General features: G+C 48.2%; 1 protein-coding gene across 2 annotated transcripts; it reads left to right on the top strand.

Moving 5' to 3' along the window:
* Nucleotides 1-3,765: 3,765 nt before the first annotated feature.
* Nucleotides 3,766-17,595, top strand: elp1 (elongator acetyltransferase complex subunit 1). Of its 2 annotated transcripts, XM_030739054.1 has the most exons (36): nucleotides 3,766-3,847; nucleotides 4,320-4,503; nucleotides 5,868-6,020; nucleotides 6,109-6,190; nucleotides 6,370-6,450; nucleotides 6,524-6,609; nucleotides 6,707-6,897; nucleotides 6,975-7,098; nucleotides 7,209-7,302; nucleotides 7,405-7,635; nucleotides 7,718-7,888; nucleotides 8,076-8,154; nucleotides 8,325-8,480; nucleotides 8,578-8,684; nucleotides 8,864-8,967; nucleotides 9,065-9,118; nucleotides 9,219-9,324; nucleotides 10,032-10,147; nucleotides 10,769-10,842; nucleotides 11,122-11,200; nucleotides 12,275-12,354; nucleotides 12,927-13,064; nucleotides 13,248-13,333; nucleotides 13,432-13,580; nucleotides 13,940-14,063; nucleotides 14,177-14,274; nucleotides 14,824-15,025; nucleotides 15,103-15,164; nucleotides 15,263-15,325; nucleotides 15,413-15,473; nucleotides 15,829-15,942; nucleotides 16,022-16,121; nucleotides 16,220-16,347; nucleotides 16,499-16,650; nucleotides 17,255-17,333; nucleotides 17,453-17,595. In XM_030739054.1, exons 2-36 carry the CDS (start codon nucleotides 4,354-4,356, stop codon nucleotides 17,518-17,520), a joined length of 3,942 nt encoding a protein of 1,313 aa, XP_030594914.1. In that variant the 5' UTR covers nucleotides 3,766-3,847; nucleotides 4,320-4,353; the 3' UTR covers nucleotides 17,521-17,595. The 2 variants fall into 2 exon arrangements, with proteins under 2 accessions (XP_030594914.1, XP_030594916.1); XM_030739056.1 differs by lacking the exon at nucleotides 3,766-3,847 and having other exon boundaries at nucleotides 4,429-4,541.
* Nucleotides 17,596-17,610: the final 15 nt, after the last annotated feature.

Below are 17,610 nucleotides of genomic sequence, written 5' to 3' on the forward strand. Positions count from 1 at the left end.
AGCTGTCCCAGGAGGAGAGGAGGGGGTCCACCCTGGAAAGACAGACAACCATTCACGCTCACGTTCACTCCCCAGATCAACCCCACCCAGCGCGCCTGTTTCTGGCCTGCGGGAGGACGCCAGCGTACCCAGAGGGAGCCCACGCAGACTCCACGCGGACAGTCAGGCTGTGACTAAGTTATTATGTTGTTCAAACGAGTTAATGTGTTGTGCAAACCAGACATGATCTAGTGAATAATCAAAGAACACGTGTCGTGCACATGAGTCTTATGCAAATTGGTTATCTTATGCAAATTAGTTGTCATACGCAAATGAGTTATGATCACATGCAAATGAGTTATAATCTTATGCAAACGGTGTATCTCATGCAAACCAATTATATCACACACGAGTTATTTTGTTCAGATTATTTTGGAAGGAATCATCTTGTGTAGATAGTCAAGTTTTAGCTTCACTTGTTATAATTTAAAATTCTCACAGACATAATTCGCGGTTCTGAAGGACTGTTTGAAGGCCTGTTGGGCAGTGCTATGAATGTCACTGTGTGACCTTCTGCATCTTCACTCATCAGATTTTTAAATGCACCGAGTTAACTGTTCCAACAGACTTCACCTTCAGGGCCCCACAGACCTGTAAAACTTCAGAAAACAGAATAAAATCTGAAACCACGAATAAAATGTGTCAGAATGAAATTTCAGCTTTAGCTGCGCTTGTTTTCCTTTTTTCTCTCTCAGAGCCTGAAGTAACGTGTGGCAGGAGCTGGTTTGATGCTTCAGGTCTCTGAGGTTCTCTGGGCTGCTGCTCCAACAAACAAGGATTATTTAAAGTGCAGATGATGAGGAGAGATTTGCAAATGATCTCATTGGCCTCCGTCTCTCCGGGGTAATAAACAGCTGCAGCTCAGATTTCTCTTCTGACTCGACCTCATACAGATGACACCATTTTTCTCCTCTCATCAGCTCCTGGAGCTCGTCGGCCCACGTAATCTCTGCGAGCAGAGGCAGGGCTGAAGTTTTTCCGTCTGTGTTCATCGTGATGCTGACGACACCCCCCCCCCCCCCCCCCCCCCCCCATATATATCTCACACAGTCAGGGCAGCTTTTAACCAGGAGAAAAAATTAATGTTTAAAACATGTTCATGTCTCCACACCCAAAAAGGCTGCAAAAGGCGTTTTAATTTTATTTGTCTAATTCTTTTGCCCTCACGCGCTCTCATACAATAATATGAAGTAAATGGACATAAATGGGCACCCATCACTGTCTCCACCCACCCTCATGTTCAGATTATGGTGGCCACAGAGGACCATCACGCTTATTCTGTCCTCCAATCAAAAAAGAAAAGCAAACACATTCACTGACCACTTTATCAGGTACTGCCAATCAGCCAATCACATGGCAGCAGCTCAGTGCACTTGGGCATGCAGACATGGCCAAGATGACCTGCTGAAGTTCAAACTGAGCACCAGAGCTGGGATGGAAGGGAAATGAAGTGACTGGTTGTTGGTGTCAGACAGCAGGTCTGTACCTCAGAAACTGCTGATGTGCTCAGATTTCCCCACACGACCATCTCCAGCGTTTACAGGTGAGCATTATGTTACATGAGGAATATGCAAAAGCATCCACTTTAAAATTAATAACAATAATGATACAAAATAAAAGCCAAAGAGACGAGCAGATGTGAGGCAGATGTGTTGCATTACACACAGTGATTGCCTGTGAGTGTTGCAGAGCGCGCTCAGGGTCATCCACGTCTCCTGCTGTCTGTTTCTTTGATGGCTTTTGCTTTGTGAGTCCGTGTGCAAACACATCACAGTGGCTCAAAGGTTCATGTCAGCTCACCGGGTCTGCTTCAGCTTTCAGATCGCTTCTTTGTGCAAACATCTTCAGTTTCTGGGGCTAAAAGCTGTTTTCATGTTTCATCAGATGTGATTTTTATATCTGTATTTGTGAAAGCGGAAACGGCTCCACGTTTAAAATCCCTCTGCAGAAAAGCAGGAAGTGACCAAGTCTGTGTTACAGCTGCTCCTCATTTCCCCACACAGCAGATTTTATCAGCAGGAAACCAACAGAGAATATAAACCTGCTCGAGGAGATGATGGGAGCAGTTAGGAGAAGGTGAACTGGACTGGAACTGGAGCTCCACGGTGCGCTCGAGTTCCTCTAACAAAAGTATCCTGAAATTTTCCATACTTGAAAACAGCAGGAAGCTGCAGCTCCGTCAGCATGAGGTGGCTTTACAGATGATTCACTCTAACTATAGATCTTATTATTTCTTCCACCAATTCTCCCTCAGCTCCTCAGTGAGGCATCACAACAATGAGTTCTTCCAGACTTCTTTCTGAAGTGCCCACAGCTGCAGCTGAGGAGGGACCGACTCTCGTTAGAGGAACTGCAGCTTTTGGTGCTTCAGTGTTGACTTTGCTCCTCAGCCCTGCAGGATGATGCTTGGCCTCGATGTTTTAGTCCCATTTTAGAAACCTGCAGAGATCCTGGAGGGGCGGTGGTGACAAAAGATGCAGCTTTACTTGCATTTAGGTTTATACACTAAAGATGGCTCTTTTTATTTATTTCTTTTGCTGTTTTAATTACTCGCCTGGTTCTTCTCAGGGAACCTGCTGGAAACTCTGCCTGACCCACTCTCACCCTGCCTGCTGAATAGTCTTCCTGCTCCAAAGATTCAAGTACAGGAAACTCTAACCCTGAGGAAAGACAGGTGAGCTGCCTCGGCTCCGTTAGCCTCCTTACCTGAATGATTCCTTACCTGATTCAAATCCCAGCAGTTGTTGTTCCACCTGCAAATATTCCTTGCTGTTATTTGAAGGGCTGTTCGTTAAACCCGCTGAACTTCTTGAGGTTTTCCTGCGTTCGAGTCCTTCAGGTGAACCTTGACATTGTAGTTTGGCTTCAAACTGAAACATGATGAGCTGGGAGTGACGGCTCTGTTTCACTGATGGAAGGAGGCCTGTGAAGAAGCAGCTGATCCAATCTTCTGTCTCCCACAACAACATGTGTAACATGTGTCCCTGAATGCCTCACCTGTTCCATGCTCTGCAGTCAAAGCCTCATGGAGCTCATTCCCACAGAGACACACCCCCCCTCAACCCACCCTGTGACTGCAGCTGCACAGATGTTCCTGCTGTGTTTTTTTTTTAATGGCAGAAGAAACCTGAGCTCTCAGAGGAAAAACATGGAACCAGGGGGAGCTCTGCAAAAAAAAGGGGCCCAACCTTCTCCACTCTGAGGCAGTGCTAATCACAGCTGCTGGGCTGCCTGTATTATGTGCTATCATGAATCTCTGTACACATCTGAAAAGCTAAAATTCTCAGTTCAACAACATCTTTGAACAAGTCTGTGCTGGAAGTGTTATGCCCCTCTGCAGCCCCTGCAGGACTTGCAGAGGTGAGTGCATTTATGAGGAGAAAGCTTGAATGCACTGCAGACGTCAGTCTCATTAAACACAATGGAAGCTCGTTTCCACCACTGGAAAAAAAAAAAAATCATATTTTTGGCATCCATGAGTCAAAAGTTTGATTTAAGTCTTCAAAACACTAATTTCAGAGAATAGAACTCAGAATTGATAAAATAACAAAATTTCAAATTGTTTCCACATGTTTGAGTTATTTTCTCAGAAGTTTGAGAGTAAATCCCTGATGATACCCTGAAACTGTGTCTCTCTCTCTCACGCACACAAATGATGTTATTTCACTCCGCGTTGCCAGGGGGCGACAACGCCTCGACTTCAAGTATCTCCGTCAGAGGTTAAAGGTTGTGAGTCTGACGCTGCCACACGCATGTTGTTGATGTTGGAGACTGGAGCGGCTTTATTACCTCAGCTTGTTTCTTTACGGTGGGTTTCTGTTTTCTTTATCGTTTTTATTTCGGCCTCGTCGCGCTTCAGAGCTCCTGTTTCCTGCTGCACCTGAACGCTTCCTTTAGTTTAACATAAGCTAGCGCCTCTGGTTCCATTTTCGGACACCCCGTACCAGAGTCTTCATCACCCTCTGACTGAGCAGCAAAAACTTGACTGTTTAAAATCTTTAAAATGATGAAGGCCTTTAAAAGGTTTCGCCACTATCACGTGTTTATTTCTTTTAGTCTTGTTGTGTAAAAGTTTCATCGTTAACAGCTTAACGTGATTCCTTATGTGTAAGAATTGCTTTAAAGAGAACATCCCTCGTTTTCAAATGAGTTATTTAAGTATTTTCAAAAGTCAGACATGCCATCTCATTTGAGAGCAAATGAAAAAATAAAAGATTAGTATAACATTTCTCTTTTTGTACCAAATGAATACTGAAAACGTGACATTGTTGCTGTGTCAGGTCCTGCTCGGCCTCTGGAGGCTCCTGAGGGGAAATGAGGAATCTGAAGCTCCTGAAGAGCCTTCGGAGCTCGGAGCTGCAGGGTCCCGGCTCGCCGCTGTGTTTCTCCGTGCGGGCGGACACCGGCGCGCTGCTCATCGCGTCGCAGTACTCCATCACAGAGTACGACCCCCGGACTGGCCAGGTGAGCAGCTGACGGCATACAGCGCTGGAGATGTGCAGGTGTGCTCCGGAGACAGGAGGAAGGAAAGTCAGTAGAAGCAAGACAGAATACATGAACGTGAATGAGAGGGAGACAGGTGGAAAGGTGAAGCTGGAAGGAGCAGAGAGAGTTTAAACCGTCCAAAGCAACGGACAGAGCACAGGAGGGTGCAGTGCAGGCCGGGTGGAGATGAGTGTGACAGACGGAGAGCAGCCAGAGTGAAAGGGAAGGTTTTCTGATGGTAGTGAGACCTGCTGTGGATGGTTTGGAGACGGTGCTGCTGACACAAAGACAGGAGGCCGAGCTGGAGATGTTGATGATTATGGGGAGTGACCAGGACAGGATTAGAAATGAGTGCATCAGAGAGCGCTCAGGCCGAGCGGTTCGATGACTGGGTCAGAGCATCTCCAAACCTGCAGCTCCTGTGGGGTGTTCCCACACGGAGGCTGGCCCGTGTGGTCCGATCCAACAGACGAACTACTGCTGCTCATATTGCTGAAAAAGTTCATGCTCGCTGTTCTTTTACTTCACGTGGGTGTCCAGGTGCGTGTGCATCGCTTACCTGGGGAACACCTGGCACCAAGATGCAGTATGGGAGGAAGGCAAGCCAGCAGAGGCAGCGATCTGCTGGGACACTTTGGGTCCTTCCATCCACGTAGATGTTACTTTGACACGTGCCACCTACCTCAGTGTTGCATCTACACCCTTTCATGGAAACGGTATTCCCCGATGGCCGTGGCCTCTTTCAGCAGGATAATGCTTCCTGCCACGAAGCAGACGTGGTTCAGGAATGTTTGAGGAGCACAACAACGAGTTTGAGGTGTAATACAAGTCAGATTTTTTTTTAATTACTTTAGGAAAGCGGGAGGAGAGATGGGGGAAGACACACAGCAAATCGCAACTAGGTCGGGACTCAAACCTGCGCCGTCTGCACCACCACACGGCATGTGGTCGCTTGCTCAACCGCTGAGCCACCATTGCACCCTCCTCACTTTCTTTTGTGTTGGGTTGTCTGCAGCAGTGTGTAGTTGTGGGTTTTTTTAACACAAGAAGGTGACGTGTTTCTTCATCTCTGCCTTTAGTACCCAGCTTGGATAATTACCTCTGTTTGTTTAGAAGTGTGTGTGTGTGTGTGTGTGTGTGTGTGTGTGTGTGTGTGTGTGTGTACACAAAGAACTGTGACACTAAATGTGTCAATTAATTGATACATTTTTGCGTAGTTTGCAAAAAACTAACAAATGGTTGCTTCAAGGCACACCTGGAAGTTCCTCTTACCTTTACCACGTGGGATGTACTTCTTTCTTATAAACTGCGGCTCTCAGCTTTCCTCCGTTCTTCTTTCCCAGGTTGTCAGCGAAGCCTCTCTGACAGCGGACGCCTTCCTCCCGGAGGACGGCAGCGGCGCCGTGGTCGGACTTCAGGACCTGGCTGAACTGGAGTCAGCGTGTTTGGCCACGGCAGGCGGTGACGTCGTTCTCTTCAACCTCAACACCTGCCAGGTTAGTAGAGCTGATAGAACGTTGAAGTTAGTCTCCAGCTGTGGTTTGGACATCGGGACTGTCCTCAGTAAGCGTGTTTGATCCACAGTTGGAGTGTGTCGGCAGCGTTGACAGCGGCCTTTCCTCGATGAGCTGGAGTCCTGATGAAGAGCTCGTCATCCTCACTACAGGTCAGTGTTTTATGTAACTGTTGATGGTCTCTGTGAGACGCTGTAGCTTCATTTCCTGGTTTAGAAACCATCAGAGAAGAAGAACGGCTCAGAAGTTATTGAAAGATAAACAGAAATTTTAAAAATGTAAACGTATTTAACAGCGTTGTGACTGAATCACGGCTGTTTTGTGTTCACAGGTCAGGAAACCATCATCATGATGACCAAAGACTTTGAGCCAATCACAGAGGTCGGAATCCACCAGGACGATTTCGGTGAAGGTGCGGTGACTCTGATTGGATCTGCGGTCGCCCGGTTAATGAATGTGTTTCACCCACAGTGTGTGTTTTGCAGGGAAGTTCATCAGCGTGGGTTGGGGGAAGAAGGAGACTCAGTTTCATGGCTCAGAGGGGAAACAGGCGGCACAGAGGAAGATCCAGGTGCTTTATTAAATACTTTTACTTTGGAAAAGGAAGCTGTACAGTTTCATTTCTCAAATATGCACGTACTCTGAGTGACGTGAACATCCACCCACAGGAGGTGCAGCCCGCCGTAGCCTGGGACGACCGCAGGCCGCGGGTGACGTGGCGAGGTGACGGGCAGCTGTTTGCCGTCAGCGCCGTGTGTCCTCAAAGCGGAGCCAGAAAGGTCCGGGTCTGGAACAGAGAGGGTGTCCTGCAGGCCACCAGCGAGCCCATCAACGGCCTGGAGCAGGCGCTCTGCTGGAAGTAAGCGCTCAGCTGTGGAGGGCTTCTCACTGCGTCAGTTAATGCTAAAGCTGAGCACACTTTTGCCTGTGTTTCAGACCCTCAGGCAGCCTGATCGCGAGCACTCGGCGGCATCCCAACAAGCACAGTGTGGTGTTCATGGAGAAGAACGGACTGCTGCACGGAGACTTCGCTTTGCCGTTCGGCAAAGACGAAGCGAAGGCACGTTCATCTAAACTTTATTGACCCTGAAAGAAGCCCCGCTGAAGGTGAAGTAATCAGAGCTGCAGTTTATGATCAGTGGAATCAGATCAGGTGTTTCTGTGTTTCAGGTGAAGGAGCTGCTGTGGAACAGTGACTCCACTGTTTTAGCCATTTGGTTGGAGGACCTGACCGCCGGAGAGGACGGACGGGTCAACACTTACAGTAAGTGCACCAATACCTTTGTGATGTCACAAAGTCATTTATGTTGAGAAGCAGGAACAGGAAAAATGCTGCTAACACGGAGAGGAACCGTTCCCTCTGCAGTCCAGCTGTGGACGGTGGGAAACTACCACTGGTACCTGAAGCAGAGCCTGGAGTTCGGCAGAGACCCTCAGAAGGCTCCGGTCTGCGTCTGCTGGGACCCCGAGCGCCCCCTACGGCTCCACGTGGTGACCCGCAGCTGGACCAGCGTCAGCTACGACTGGGGCTGGACGACAGAACGGAGCGCCGGGCTGGATGCCGACGACGACGCCGGTGTAGCCGTCATAGATGGAGGTGAGGCTCAGTACAAGCCGAGAGGCGCTCAGTTGTAGATTTATTCCAGTGTGGGGTTCATATTTGGCCAAATCTCGCCTAGAAAAAATCCTGGTGACGACCTTCCGGCAGTCCGTGGTTCCTCCTCCCATGTGTTCCTTCGAGCTCCAGTTAAAATCACCAGTTAACCAGGTGACGTTCCTGTGCCGACCTCAGGGGACCAATCAGCTGGCAGCGCTCACCGCTGATGGACAGATTTCAGTCTACGCCCAAGGTGCGTTAATAACACTGTTCTTAACATCTGGATTAACATCCTGATGCTCACTGGATTTTAAAACCAGAGGTCACTTCTGAACTGTCATCCAAAGTGCTCAGAACAAACTGTCATACAGATGCAGCTGATTCTCCCAGTTATCTGTTTGTCTCATAAACATGATCTTTGTCTTTCTGCGTGATTCCAGATTCAGGAGAAAAAGACGACAAATCAGCAGACGGGTTCAGGGTCGTGTCTCGTCCTCTCGTCCTCCAGAAAACCTTCAGGTGAAGCAGAGACCTGCAGAGCTGCACAGGATGCTGCTACACACACACACACACACACACACACGGCTCTTACCTGCAGCACCTGTGTTTTTGTTGACCTCATGCACTCGTTTGTCATAGTTTGACTGTTTTCTTATCATCGTTTCCTGAAACGATTCTCCCTCCTGCAGACCCACAGTTGTTCGGGATGTTCCTCTGGCTCTGCGGCAGCTGCTGTGGCTGCAGGATGAGCTGTTTCTGGGGGTCATTCCCGGTCTGCTGCCAACCTCCTCCACCCTGCTGATGCTCCGCCCCACTCGGGATGCTGGTGATTCCCTCGCTGTCGGGTCTGCAAACTGAGAAAGCTTCTCCAGCCACGTAAAGCTTGTGAACAGATGCTACAGAAATCATTTAGAAGTGTTTAACGCTGTTTTCATGCCTCAGGTCGGAGGTGGAAGTGGACGGCGTTGTGGTCAGTGTGGTCCATTCCTCTCAGACTGGAACTGTGGCCCTGCAGCTGGAAGATGGACAGATGAGGAAACTGCTCTGGGGTCAGGAAACACATTCATTCATGATTTAAACAGCCTCTCTGTGGGGGTTACATCATTTAAGTAAATAAATGAGCCTTTTTGCTTCCATTTTTACATTTTTCTGGCATACATTGATGCCTGCTTTTAAAGCTTGTCGTAGATGCATGGTAGCTGATTGAGTTTTGGGCATTTCTGTGTAGATCATCCTGAGCCGTCAGTGGAAGGTTGGTGTGACTCCAGGGGCTGCAGCATCAACTTCCCTGTTCCCTGTGTCCAGATGGCCCTCTGCAGCATGAGTGGGGAGGTAGAAGCACATCAGCATATGATTACACGGGCAATTATTTCTAAGTTCTAGTCTGCAGGCCTCGATGCACATGTTTGTCTTTGCTTTCCATCCTCAGGAATACCTGCTCGGCTTGACGGAGAGATCCCACCTGTATGCCGGAGACTCAGAGGTCTGCTTTAAGCGTCCTGTCTCCATCTTTCTCTCATTTTTAGTGGCACTGAGGAAGCAGCAGAGCTTTTTAGACGTGTGTACGTTTATCTGTTTTCCAGCTCGCCTCCAATGTTTCTTCCTTCGCTGTTTGTAACGACTTCCTCCTCGTCACCACTCACTCACACACCTGCCGATGCCTCCAGCTGAGCACGCTCACGGTCAAAGGTAGGACGTAAGAACCGTGATGTCACCTGTTTAGAAGCACTTGAGTGTTTTTGCACTGCACACTCACGGTGGTACCACACCGTGGATTATCTTCCTTTGTGTTTGGAGCCCATAAACACAAAGGAACGTGTTGGTTGAGGTTGTAGAGCGAAGGAACTGAAGGCTGTTCAATCAGAAGCTTTTTTTTTTTTTTTTTGGGCCCCCATGGGCTAAGGCCCGGTAACTACCCTGGAGCTGGCTTCAGGGTAGTCCCTCAGAGATGGGTGAGGGGCCCGGTCATTCAGGAGGGGCTCAGAGTTGTTACTCCTCCACATTTGAAAGGAGCTAGTTGAGGATTTTTGGGAATCTGGCTGCGATGCCTCCAGGGCACCTCCATGTGAGGTGTTTTGGGCGTGTCCTACCGGGAGGAGGCCCCGGGGCAGACCCAGGACACGCAAGAGAAATTGCATCTCTTGGTGGGCTTGCGAACGCCTCGGCGTCCCCCTGGAACAGCTGAAGGAAGTGACGGGGAGATGGAGGTCAGAGGTCAAAGGAGTGAATTATGCAGACGTGTGCGTTGTTTTTCTGCAGCTGCTATCATTAGCGTTGTTGCTAACTGTCTGGCTGGCTGCTCTTGTAGATGACACGAACATCTGCTGTTTGTAGAGGAAGGTCTTCTTGTTGGTGTGTCGCAGTACAGCTGAGCTGAATGAACTTTGACCCCACAGGGCTGCAGGCGGCTCTTGCCTCCGATGGAGGTCAGAATGATGAGACGCTTCGGCGAGTGGAGAGAGGATCCAGGATCGTCACTGTGGTGCCGCAAGACACCAGAGTGATCCTACAGGTTACACACACACACACACACACACACACACACACACACACAGAGACACACACACACACACACAGACACACACACACACACACACACAGAGACACACACACACACACACAGAGACACACACACACACACACACAGACACACACACACACACACACACACACACACACACACACAGAGACACACACACACACACACACACAGACGCACACACACACACAGAGACACACACACACACACACACACAGAGACACACACACACACACACACACACACACACACACAGAGACACACACACACACACACACACACACACACACACAGACACACACACACACACACACACACAGAGACACACACACACACAGAGACACACACAGAGACACACACACACACACACACACACACAGAGACACACACACACACACACACACAGAGACACACACACAGACACACACACACACACACACACAGATGCACACACACACACACACACACAGAGACACACACACACACACACAGAGACACACACACAGACACACACACACACACACACACACACACACACACACACACACACACACACACACACACACTCTGATGTATTTTGTCGTGCTCGCCCAGATGCCTCGTGGGAATTTGGAGACCATACATCACAGAGCTCTGGTGTTGGCTCAGCTCAGGAAGTGGCTCGATGGGTGAGTTTGACTTCCTGCTCTTACACATCATGTGATCTTGAACGTTCCATTGTGGGGTCTGATGGCCAAAGCATTGGCTGTATGTTTAAAGTGCATATTTGGTATTAATGTGGTTAGATTGACATTTCTTTCTGTTTGTTGCTGTGAAACATAAAAGTGCATCCCTCAGTACTGCAGCTGATATCTCAGCCACACTCTGGGCAACAACACAAACTGTTACGTTACTGAAAACTTTTTAATACCGAATCTTAGAAACTTTGTGTGTTTTTTTTTAATCAGTTTGAAATTCAGAGAAGCTTTTGAATGTATGAGGAAGCTGAGGATCAGCCTGAACTTCATTTATGATCACAACCCAAAGGTATGTTCTGGGTCTTTACCTTTATGACCTCATACTTTCATTCGTTGTTCAGAGCGCTTCATTTAAAGGGAAGTTAAAGTTTACAGTTATGTTGACTGTTAGGGGCTCGACACACGGGGAGCGACGTCGCTCGCTCTCCATTCATTTTCTGTGGAGCTTGTGCGATGAGGCGACAATCGCTTGCCCTCCTCCAGCTAAGCGACCGGCGACATTCGTGCATGTGAAATTTCGAGCTCGTACACGTAGATGTGCACACGCGACCAGGCTACACAAGAAAGTTGAAAAATGTTCTACTTTTGTCGCTGTCGCGTGGCACTAAACCAATCAGCGAGGGTTTCACTGACTGACCAATGAGCGGAGAGTATGCTACACGCTGCAGTCTGCAACCACTTTCAGCACGAAGGAAAGCATCGTTTTAGCTGTGTGTTTTAGCTATATTATATGACACTTAATGCAGTGATTGGGTTACACATAAAAGGCAGCCGTATGGGAACGTGTTGGCACCAGGCTGACCTTAAACAGAAGGATAGAGAGGAGTTCAGTGCTAATATAGGATGAACCCAAGGTTGTCTTTTTCTTTTGTAGAGCAGACTTAACAGCAACATTTCTGTCAGTTCCAGTAAAATCTTCTGACTCCTCATCTTTCTTGTCTGTCTGACACAGACTGCTTTGAAAATGTCTAAATCCCTCCAGTTTCACAACCAATCACATTTCTTGGAGACGAGTGACGTGAGAGCGCGATTCACAAAGCTGCTGTCATGTCCCGTGTGTTCGGTTTCACCCCTGAGGCGATGCGGTCCATTTGTCGCTGCCGTTTGTCCCCGTGTGTCGAGCCCATTAGTCATCAAAAGTCACGTGCTTGCATTCCTGATCATCCAGGAGATGATGGAGAGTGTTTCTCAGATTGGTGTTCCCATGTGGAGACATGGAGGAGCTGCAGGAGGTCTGGGCTTCTCTGGATGAGGATGGATGGATGGATGGATGGATGGATGGATGGATGGATGGATGGATGGATGGATGTTTCTGAGCTATAAGGGCTGTATGAGTAAAAATGATGTTATTTTTCTTCTAAAGGTGTTCCTGGAGAACATAGAGACCTTCATCACACAGCTCAACTCCATCAACCACATCAACCTCTTCCTCACTGAACTCAAGTAAGACTTTTTCAAACGGGTCAGACGAGCAGAGTCTCACATTCAAACTGGATGTATCCACTGTGGCATCATCTACTGTTTTTACTGCGTTTTGGAGACTCAACATTAACATTTCAGCCACAGTCATTTCAACTTTTAGAGCCTGTTGGAAGAGAGGGTGTAGTATAGGTGCAGCACATATACAGATTAGTGCTAACAGACTAATAGAATAACAGAATTTGACCCCCCGACACCTTTATTTTGGATGTTGGTCCACACATCAGGTCATATCATGCGTTCCTGTGTAGGTTCTCCGAGTACTCCACACAGTCCAAACACATGCAGATTAACTGGTGACTCTAAATTGGCTGTAGGTGTGAGTCCTGTCCAGGGTGGAGCCCGACTCAGACTGTTTTTTAGTGCTGTTGGACGTTTTAACATGGAAGTCTATGGAGACTGACTCAGTGCTGGAGCCTCAAGTGGACGTTAGAGGAACTGCAGAAGCATCAGAAGCTTCAGCATTGAGCTCCTTTTTTAATCTCTGGTGGTTGCAGCTTGTTTAACTCCATTTTTCTCCTCTTTTCTTTTCCCAGAGAGGAGGATACCACCAGCAGCATGTACCCCCGTCCTGAAAGCAGCCCGGTCCAGGCTCCGCCCACCTCGAGCCAGAAGAAAGTAGACGTGGTTTGTGATGCTTTACGGAGCGCCATGGAGTCTATGGATCCAAACAAGTCAGTGAAACCTCTCTTACTCTTTATTAAACATCATAATACAGCATAATGTTACAGGTTGTTCATACAGTGAAATGTATCCAAATCTAAATCATTAAATAACTGAAACACAAATAAATATAAGGACCAGTAACTGGATCATTTGATGGAAGCTGTGGGGCATAAACTGTGTTCTCCATTCAGGTTCTGTCTGTCCATCCTTACTGCTCATGTGAAGAAGACGGTTCCTGAGCTGGAAACCGCTTTGCAGAAGGTCCACGAGCTTCGAGGTGAGCACAGCTCGGACACAGCGATGACCTCGCTGTCTTTACACCCTCTGATTCCTTCACTGAAGGGTGTGTGTGTGTGTGTGTGTGTGTGTATCTAGAGAACCCTCCTGAAGCTCCTGCTGCTGTGAGCGCTGAAGAGGCGTTAAAGTACCTCCTCTTCCTCGTCAATGTCAACGAGCTTTATGATTACTCGTTGGGAACGTACGACTTTGACCTCGTGCTCATGGTGGCGGAGAAATCCCAGAAGGTACGAGGAGGAACTGCCTGAGGACTCTGAGTCCTGAGAGCATTACTGAAGCTAGAGGATGATTCAGAATAAAAGTTTTTAATTTCCACATCATTTCTCTTCATATCCCACGTGATAGTTTTACTTTTGAAAGCTCTGGTGTGAGTCCTGCAGTGTAGTCAGCAGAAAGAGCATTTGTTGCATTTCTGTTGATCAAATTTGGTGCGAATTAAAAAGTTTATCATATCCAAAGTTTTGAGGTCTTCCTGTTTCCGGCAGCCAAACACAGGATGGAGGTCCTTTTGCACTGGTTACAGTGGAATAAAACAGGCTTCATTGGGTTCTCTAGATGGTTTATTGTGTCTCCTCCTTCCCTGCAGGATCCTAAAGAGTACCTTCCCTTCTTGAACATGCTGAAGAGCCTGGAGCCAAACTACCAGCGCTACACCATCGACAAACACCTGAAACGCTACAGAAAGGCCCTGCACCATCTCAGCAAGTGTGGTCAGTCCAAATGTGTCTGTCAGCTCGGTCCTGTTTTACTCGTGCTCACCGTTTTTGGAAACTGTGCTACGATAATTTAAGTTACACGACCGGTGCTGTGTATTTATGTGCAGGAGAGGAACATTTCCCTGAAGCTCTGCAGCTCGTGAAGGAGCAGAAACTCTACAGTGAAGCTCTGAGACTGTACCCAGCAGACAGCCCTCACTACCAGGTGCTCACTCCGCTGAGGGCTGCTTCATTTTTGCCTCAAACCAAGCAGCTACACTGCAGCATCAAGTCACTTAGAGCGGGAATGCAAACATCCACCCGTCACAGGGTCCAGGAGGGTTTATAGGAAAATGCAAAGGAGATGTTCCCTGTTTTTCACACCAGGAAGCTACAAACCATCAGCAGAGAATCACGATGAAAGTGCAGCCTCACTGCAGTCTGCAGCACTGACATGAAGGCAGCGCCTTTTCGAGGTCCTCAGACCTTAAATATGAAAGAAAACAGGAATATTTATTTTCATATGTAGGTTATTAGCAGTGGTTGCAGCCTCATATAATAATGAATAATTAGCATAACCAGTGTTGTGGGTGCTGACTAACGAGGACAGACTGGTCTCACACACCTGTCGTTATTAGACGGTAGTTTTAAATGAAGGTGAATGTGGCTAACATTCACCACAGGAAACCACATTCCTGAAACCACAGGAAGTCTGTATCTTATGCTGACACGAAGCTTTAAGGCTAACTTGATTTTCTTGCCCTTTGACCTCCAGACTCTGAGCTGTGCCTACGCTGAGCACCTGGTGGAGCAGCAGCAGGCGGAGCAGGCCGGCCTGCTGCTGTGGCGATGTGGGGAGCCGGCGCGCGCCCTGCAAGCTTTCGCCACCAGCTCCAGCTGGAGGAACGCCGTCTGTGTGGCGCAGCAGATACCGCTGCCGCCCGACCAGCTGGCTCTGCTGGCCAGAGACCTGGCAGGTAATCATCGGGTAGAAAGTCAAAGCGGCCACATCGCGGCTGGATTATAATAATGTTTCTGCTTCTGCCTTTTGCAGAGAAGCTGCATGAGCAGAGGCGCTACTCAGAAGCTGCTCTGCTGCTGGACCAGTACGCTAAAGTAAGAGATCCTGAACCACGTGAAAAATACTAATACAGATCATCCAGCAGCACTTCCTGCTTACAGCTCAGCTCTGAACACTTTCCTCTTTACAACAGGACTGTGAGGAAGCCATTTTGGCTCTGATCACCGGTGCAGTCTGGGAGGAGGCGCTCCGATTGGTCAGTGTTGCTCCGTTTCTCTTTCTTGTCCCTTCTTTGTACTAAAATATGGATTTAAAGCACAAATGTTTCCGTTGCCTGCTTCAGATTTACATGCACGACAGACGAGATATCACTGAAACCAACCTGAAACCTGCCATCTTAGAAGGTAAGAAGAGTTCACGCTCAGAAACGTCTCCCACCTGCAGCAGGTTCATATCAGGTCCTTTACGGTGTTATATTTTCATTACCTGTGTCATTATTTTGTCTGATCATTTTGAACCATCCAACTTTATTCAAACAGTTTTGTTAAAGGTTGTGTTTAAAGTTTGGACTGCTGCAACTCTTTGGGATAAAAACATTGACATGTTCAGCGCTCTGGTTCACATCTGTGCAGCTTTAACTGTGGAAGTAAAACTGCTGTCAAGTATTTCAGTAGAGAAGGAAGAAGGAAAGAGTGCAGCCAAACACAGAGGTACTGCCTGATGATGATGATGATGATGATGATGATGTTTTTCCATCAGCTGTAAGTACTCAGACCTCCTTCCTGGAGGCTCAGGTTGGGACCTTCGCTCGACACAAGACCCGCCTGGCTGTGGTTCGAGAGCAGAAGGAGAAAGCCAGACTGGACATGCTCGGTGAGAATCTGAACGAGTCGGCAGTTTTTGTGTTATCTGACATGAACGTTGTGACTCGACCTTCTGTCCGCCTCCTCAGATGAAGACGGTCCAGACTGCGTGGATGCTGAACTTTACTCTGAAGCCAGCAGCGTGATGACCGGCTCCAAATACTCTCAGAGTAACTCCCGCATCTCCTCGTAAGACGGACGCTTCCACCTCAAACTAAAGTTCTTCTCAAGAACTGGAAAATACTTGAACGTCGTCGCTGACGTAAAGCGTGTCGATGTGCTTGCAGGAGATCATCGAAGAACCGGCGGAAAGCAGAGAGGAAGAAGCTCAGCTTGAAGGAAGGAAGTCCAATGGAGGACAGAGCGCTGATGTTCGCCCTGGGTGAGATCATCACCGCTGTGGACAAGATGAGAGGTACGAATACGAGACAAAACCATCAGCAAGCATGTTTGTCCAGATTTAGTGCTGTAGCTTTAGATGAAACCATTAATGCATCATGGATGGGAACACTCAGTGCTCGTGTGGACGCCTGGCTGTAATGTGTGTGTGTGTGTGTGTGTGACAGAGGAGGTCCACAACCTGCTGAAGGTCCTGGTGCTGTTCCAGTTTGACAAACAGGCAGAGAAGCTGCAGCAGACCTACGAGGAGGCGCTGCAGGTGATGGAGGCAGCGGTTCCTGAGGTGTGGCCCGAAGGCCTGCAGACCAGCCAGGGCCCGGTACATAAATGGTTCTTTTATTAAAGGTCACTGTGATGAGTTTGGAGCTAAAGATGAAGCACTGACATAAATCCTCTGTGAATCAGTGGAACCTGCGCTTGATTTGTGAGCCTCATTTGTATTACTGTATTTGTGTTCAGCTCTCTCACGGGGTGCCAGTGCAGCTCAGGGCTCTGGGTTCGATTCCTGCATATCGTTCCATTTTTTCCTGGACTGTCATAAAAATATCCATCCTCTTATCCTATTCAGGGTCGCGGGGGGGGGGACTGGAGCCTATCCTAGCTGACATAGGGCAAGAGGCAGGGTACACCTGTACAGGTCGCCAGTCTGCCACAGGGCTAACACAGAGACAGACAACCATTCACACCTATGGGCAATTTAGAGTGGCCAATTAACCCCAGTAAGTGCACGTCTTTGGACTGTGGGAGGAAACCCACGCACACACACACACACACACACACACACAGAGAGGGAGGAGCCTGGGCCAAGGTGGAATCGAACCCAGGCCTTCTAGATGTTATTCTAACTGTGAGGCAGCAGTGCTAACCACTGCACCACTGTGTCATAAAAATAATCAAAATGAAACCTCTTTCCTGCTCTGCAGCTCACGGGGCCGAACTCCACTGCAAACAGCATCATGGCTTCTTTCCAGCAGCAGCAGAGACCAGCAGCTTCACAGCAAGGTCCGAATTTTTAATGTGACCTCAGTTGTTGCTCCTTAGTTTGACCTTTTTGGTCACATACAAACTAAATGCTTTATTTCAGACTGTATCTGTTAACAGTCTGATTGTTTCCTCTGCAGACACCGAGGTCCCGACCCCGCCGAAGATGAGAAACGGTGTCAGGTGGAAGCTCAGCGTTCTGAAGTAAATGTTTACTTTTAATTGATTTCTAACTGTAAGGCCAAATGCTAATTATGTAATAAAGATTCAGTTATTGTCTCCACTTTATTTCACATCC

The sequence above is a fragment of the Archocentrus centrarchus genome, chromosome 10, assembly GCF_007364275.1.
Source record: "Archocentrus centrarchus isolate MPI-CPG fArcCen1 chromosome 10, fArcCen1, whole genome shotgun sequence".
NCBI lineage: Eukaryota > Metazoa > Chordata > Actinopteri > Cichliformes > Cichlidae > Archocentrus > Archocentrus centrarchus.

What these genes read in the sequence shown, in the direction of transcription:
- elp1 (XM_030739054.1), top strand. Translation starts at nt 4,354, where the DNA reads ATGAGGAATCTGAAGCTCCTGAAGAGCCTTCGGAGCTCGGAGCTGCAG. An exon ending in GCTCGTCATCCTCACTACAG is followed by an intron (nt 6,191 to 6,369) that starts GTCAGTGTTTTA and finishes TTGTGTTCACAG; the next exon opens with GTCAGGAAACCATCATCATG. An exon ending in CGCTGTGGACAAGATGAGAG is followed by an intron (nt 16,348 to 16,498) that starts GTACGAATACGA and finishes TGTGTGTGACAG; the next exon opens with AGGAGGTCCACAACCTGCTG.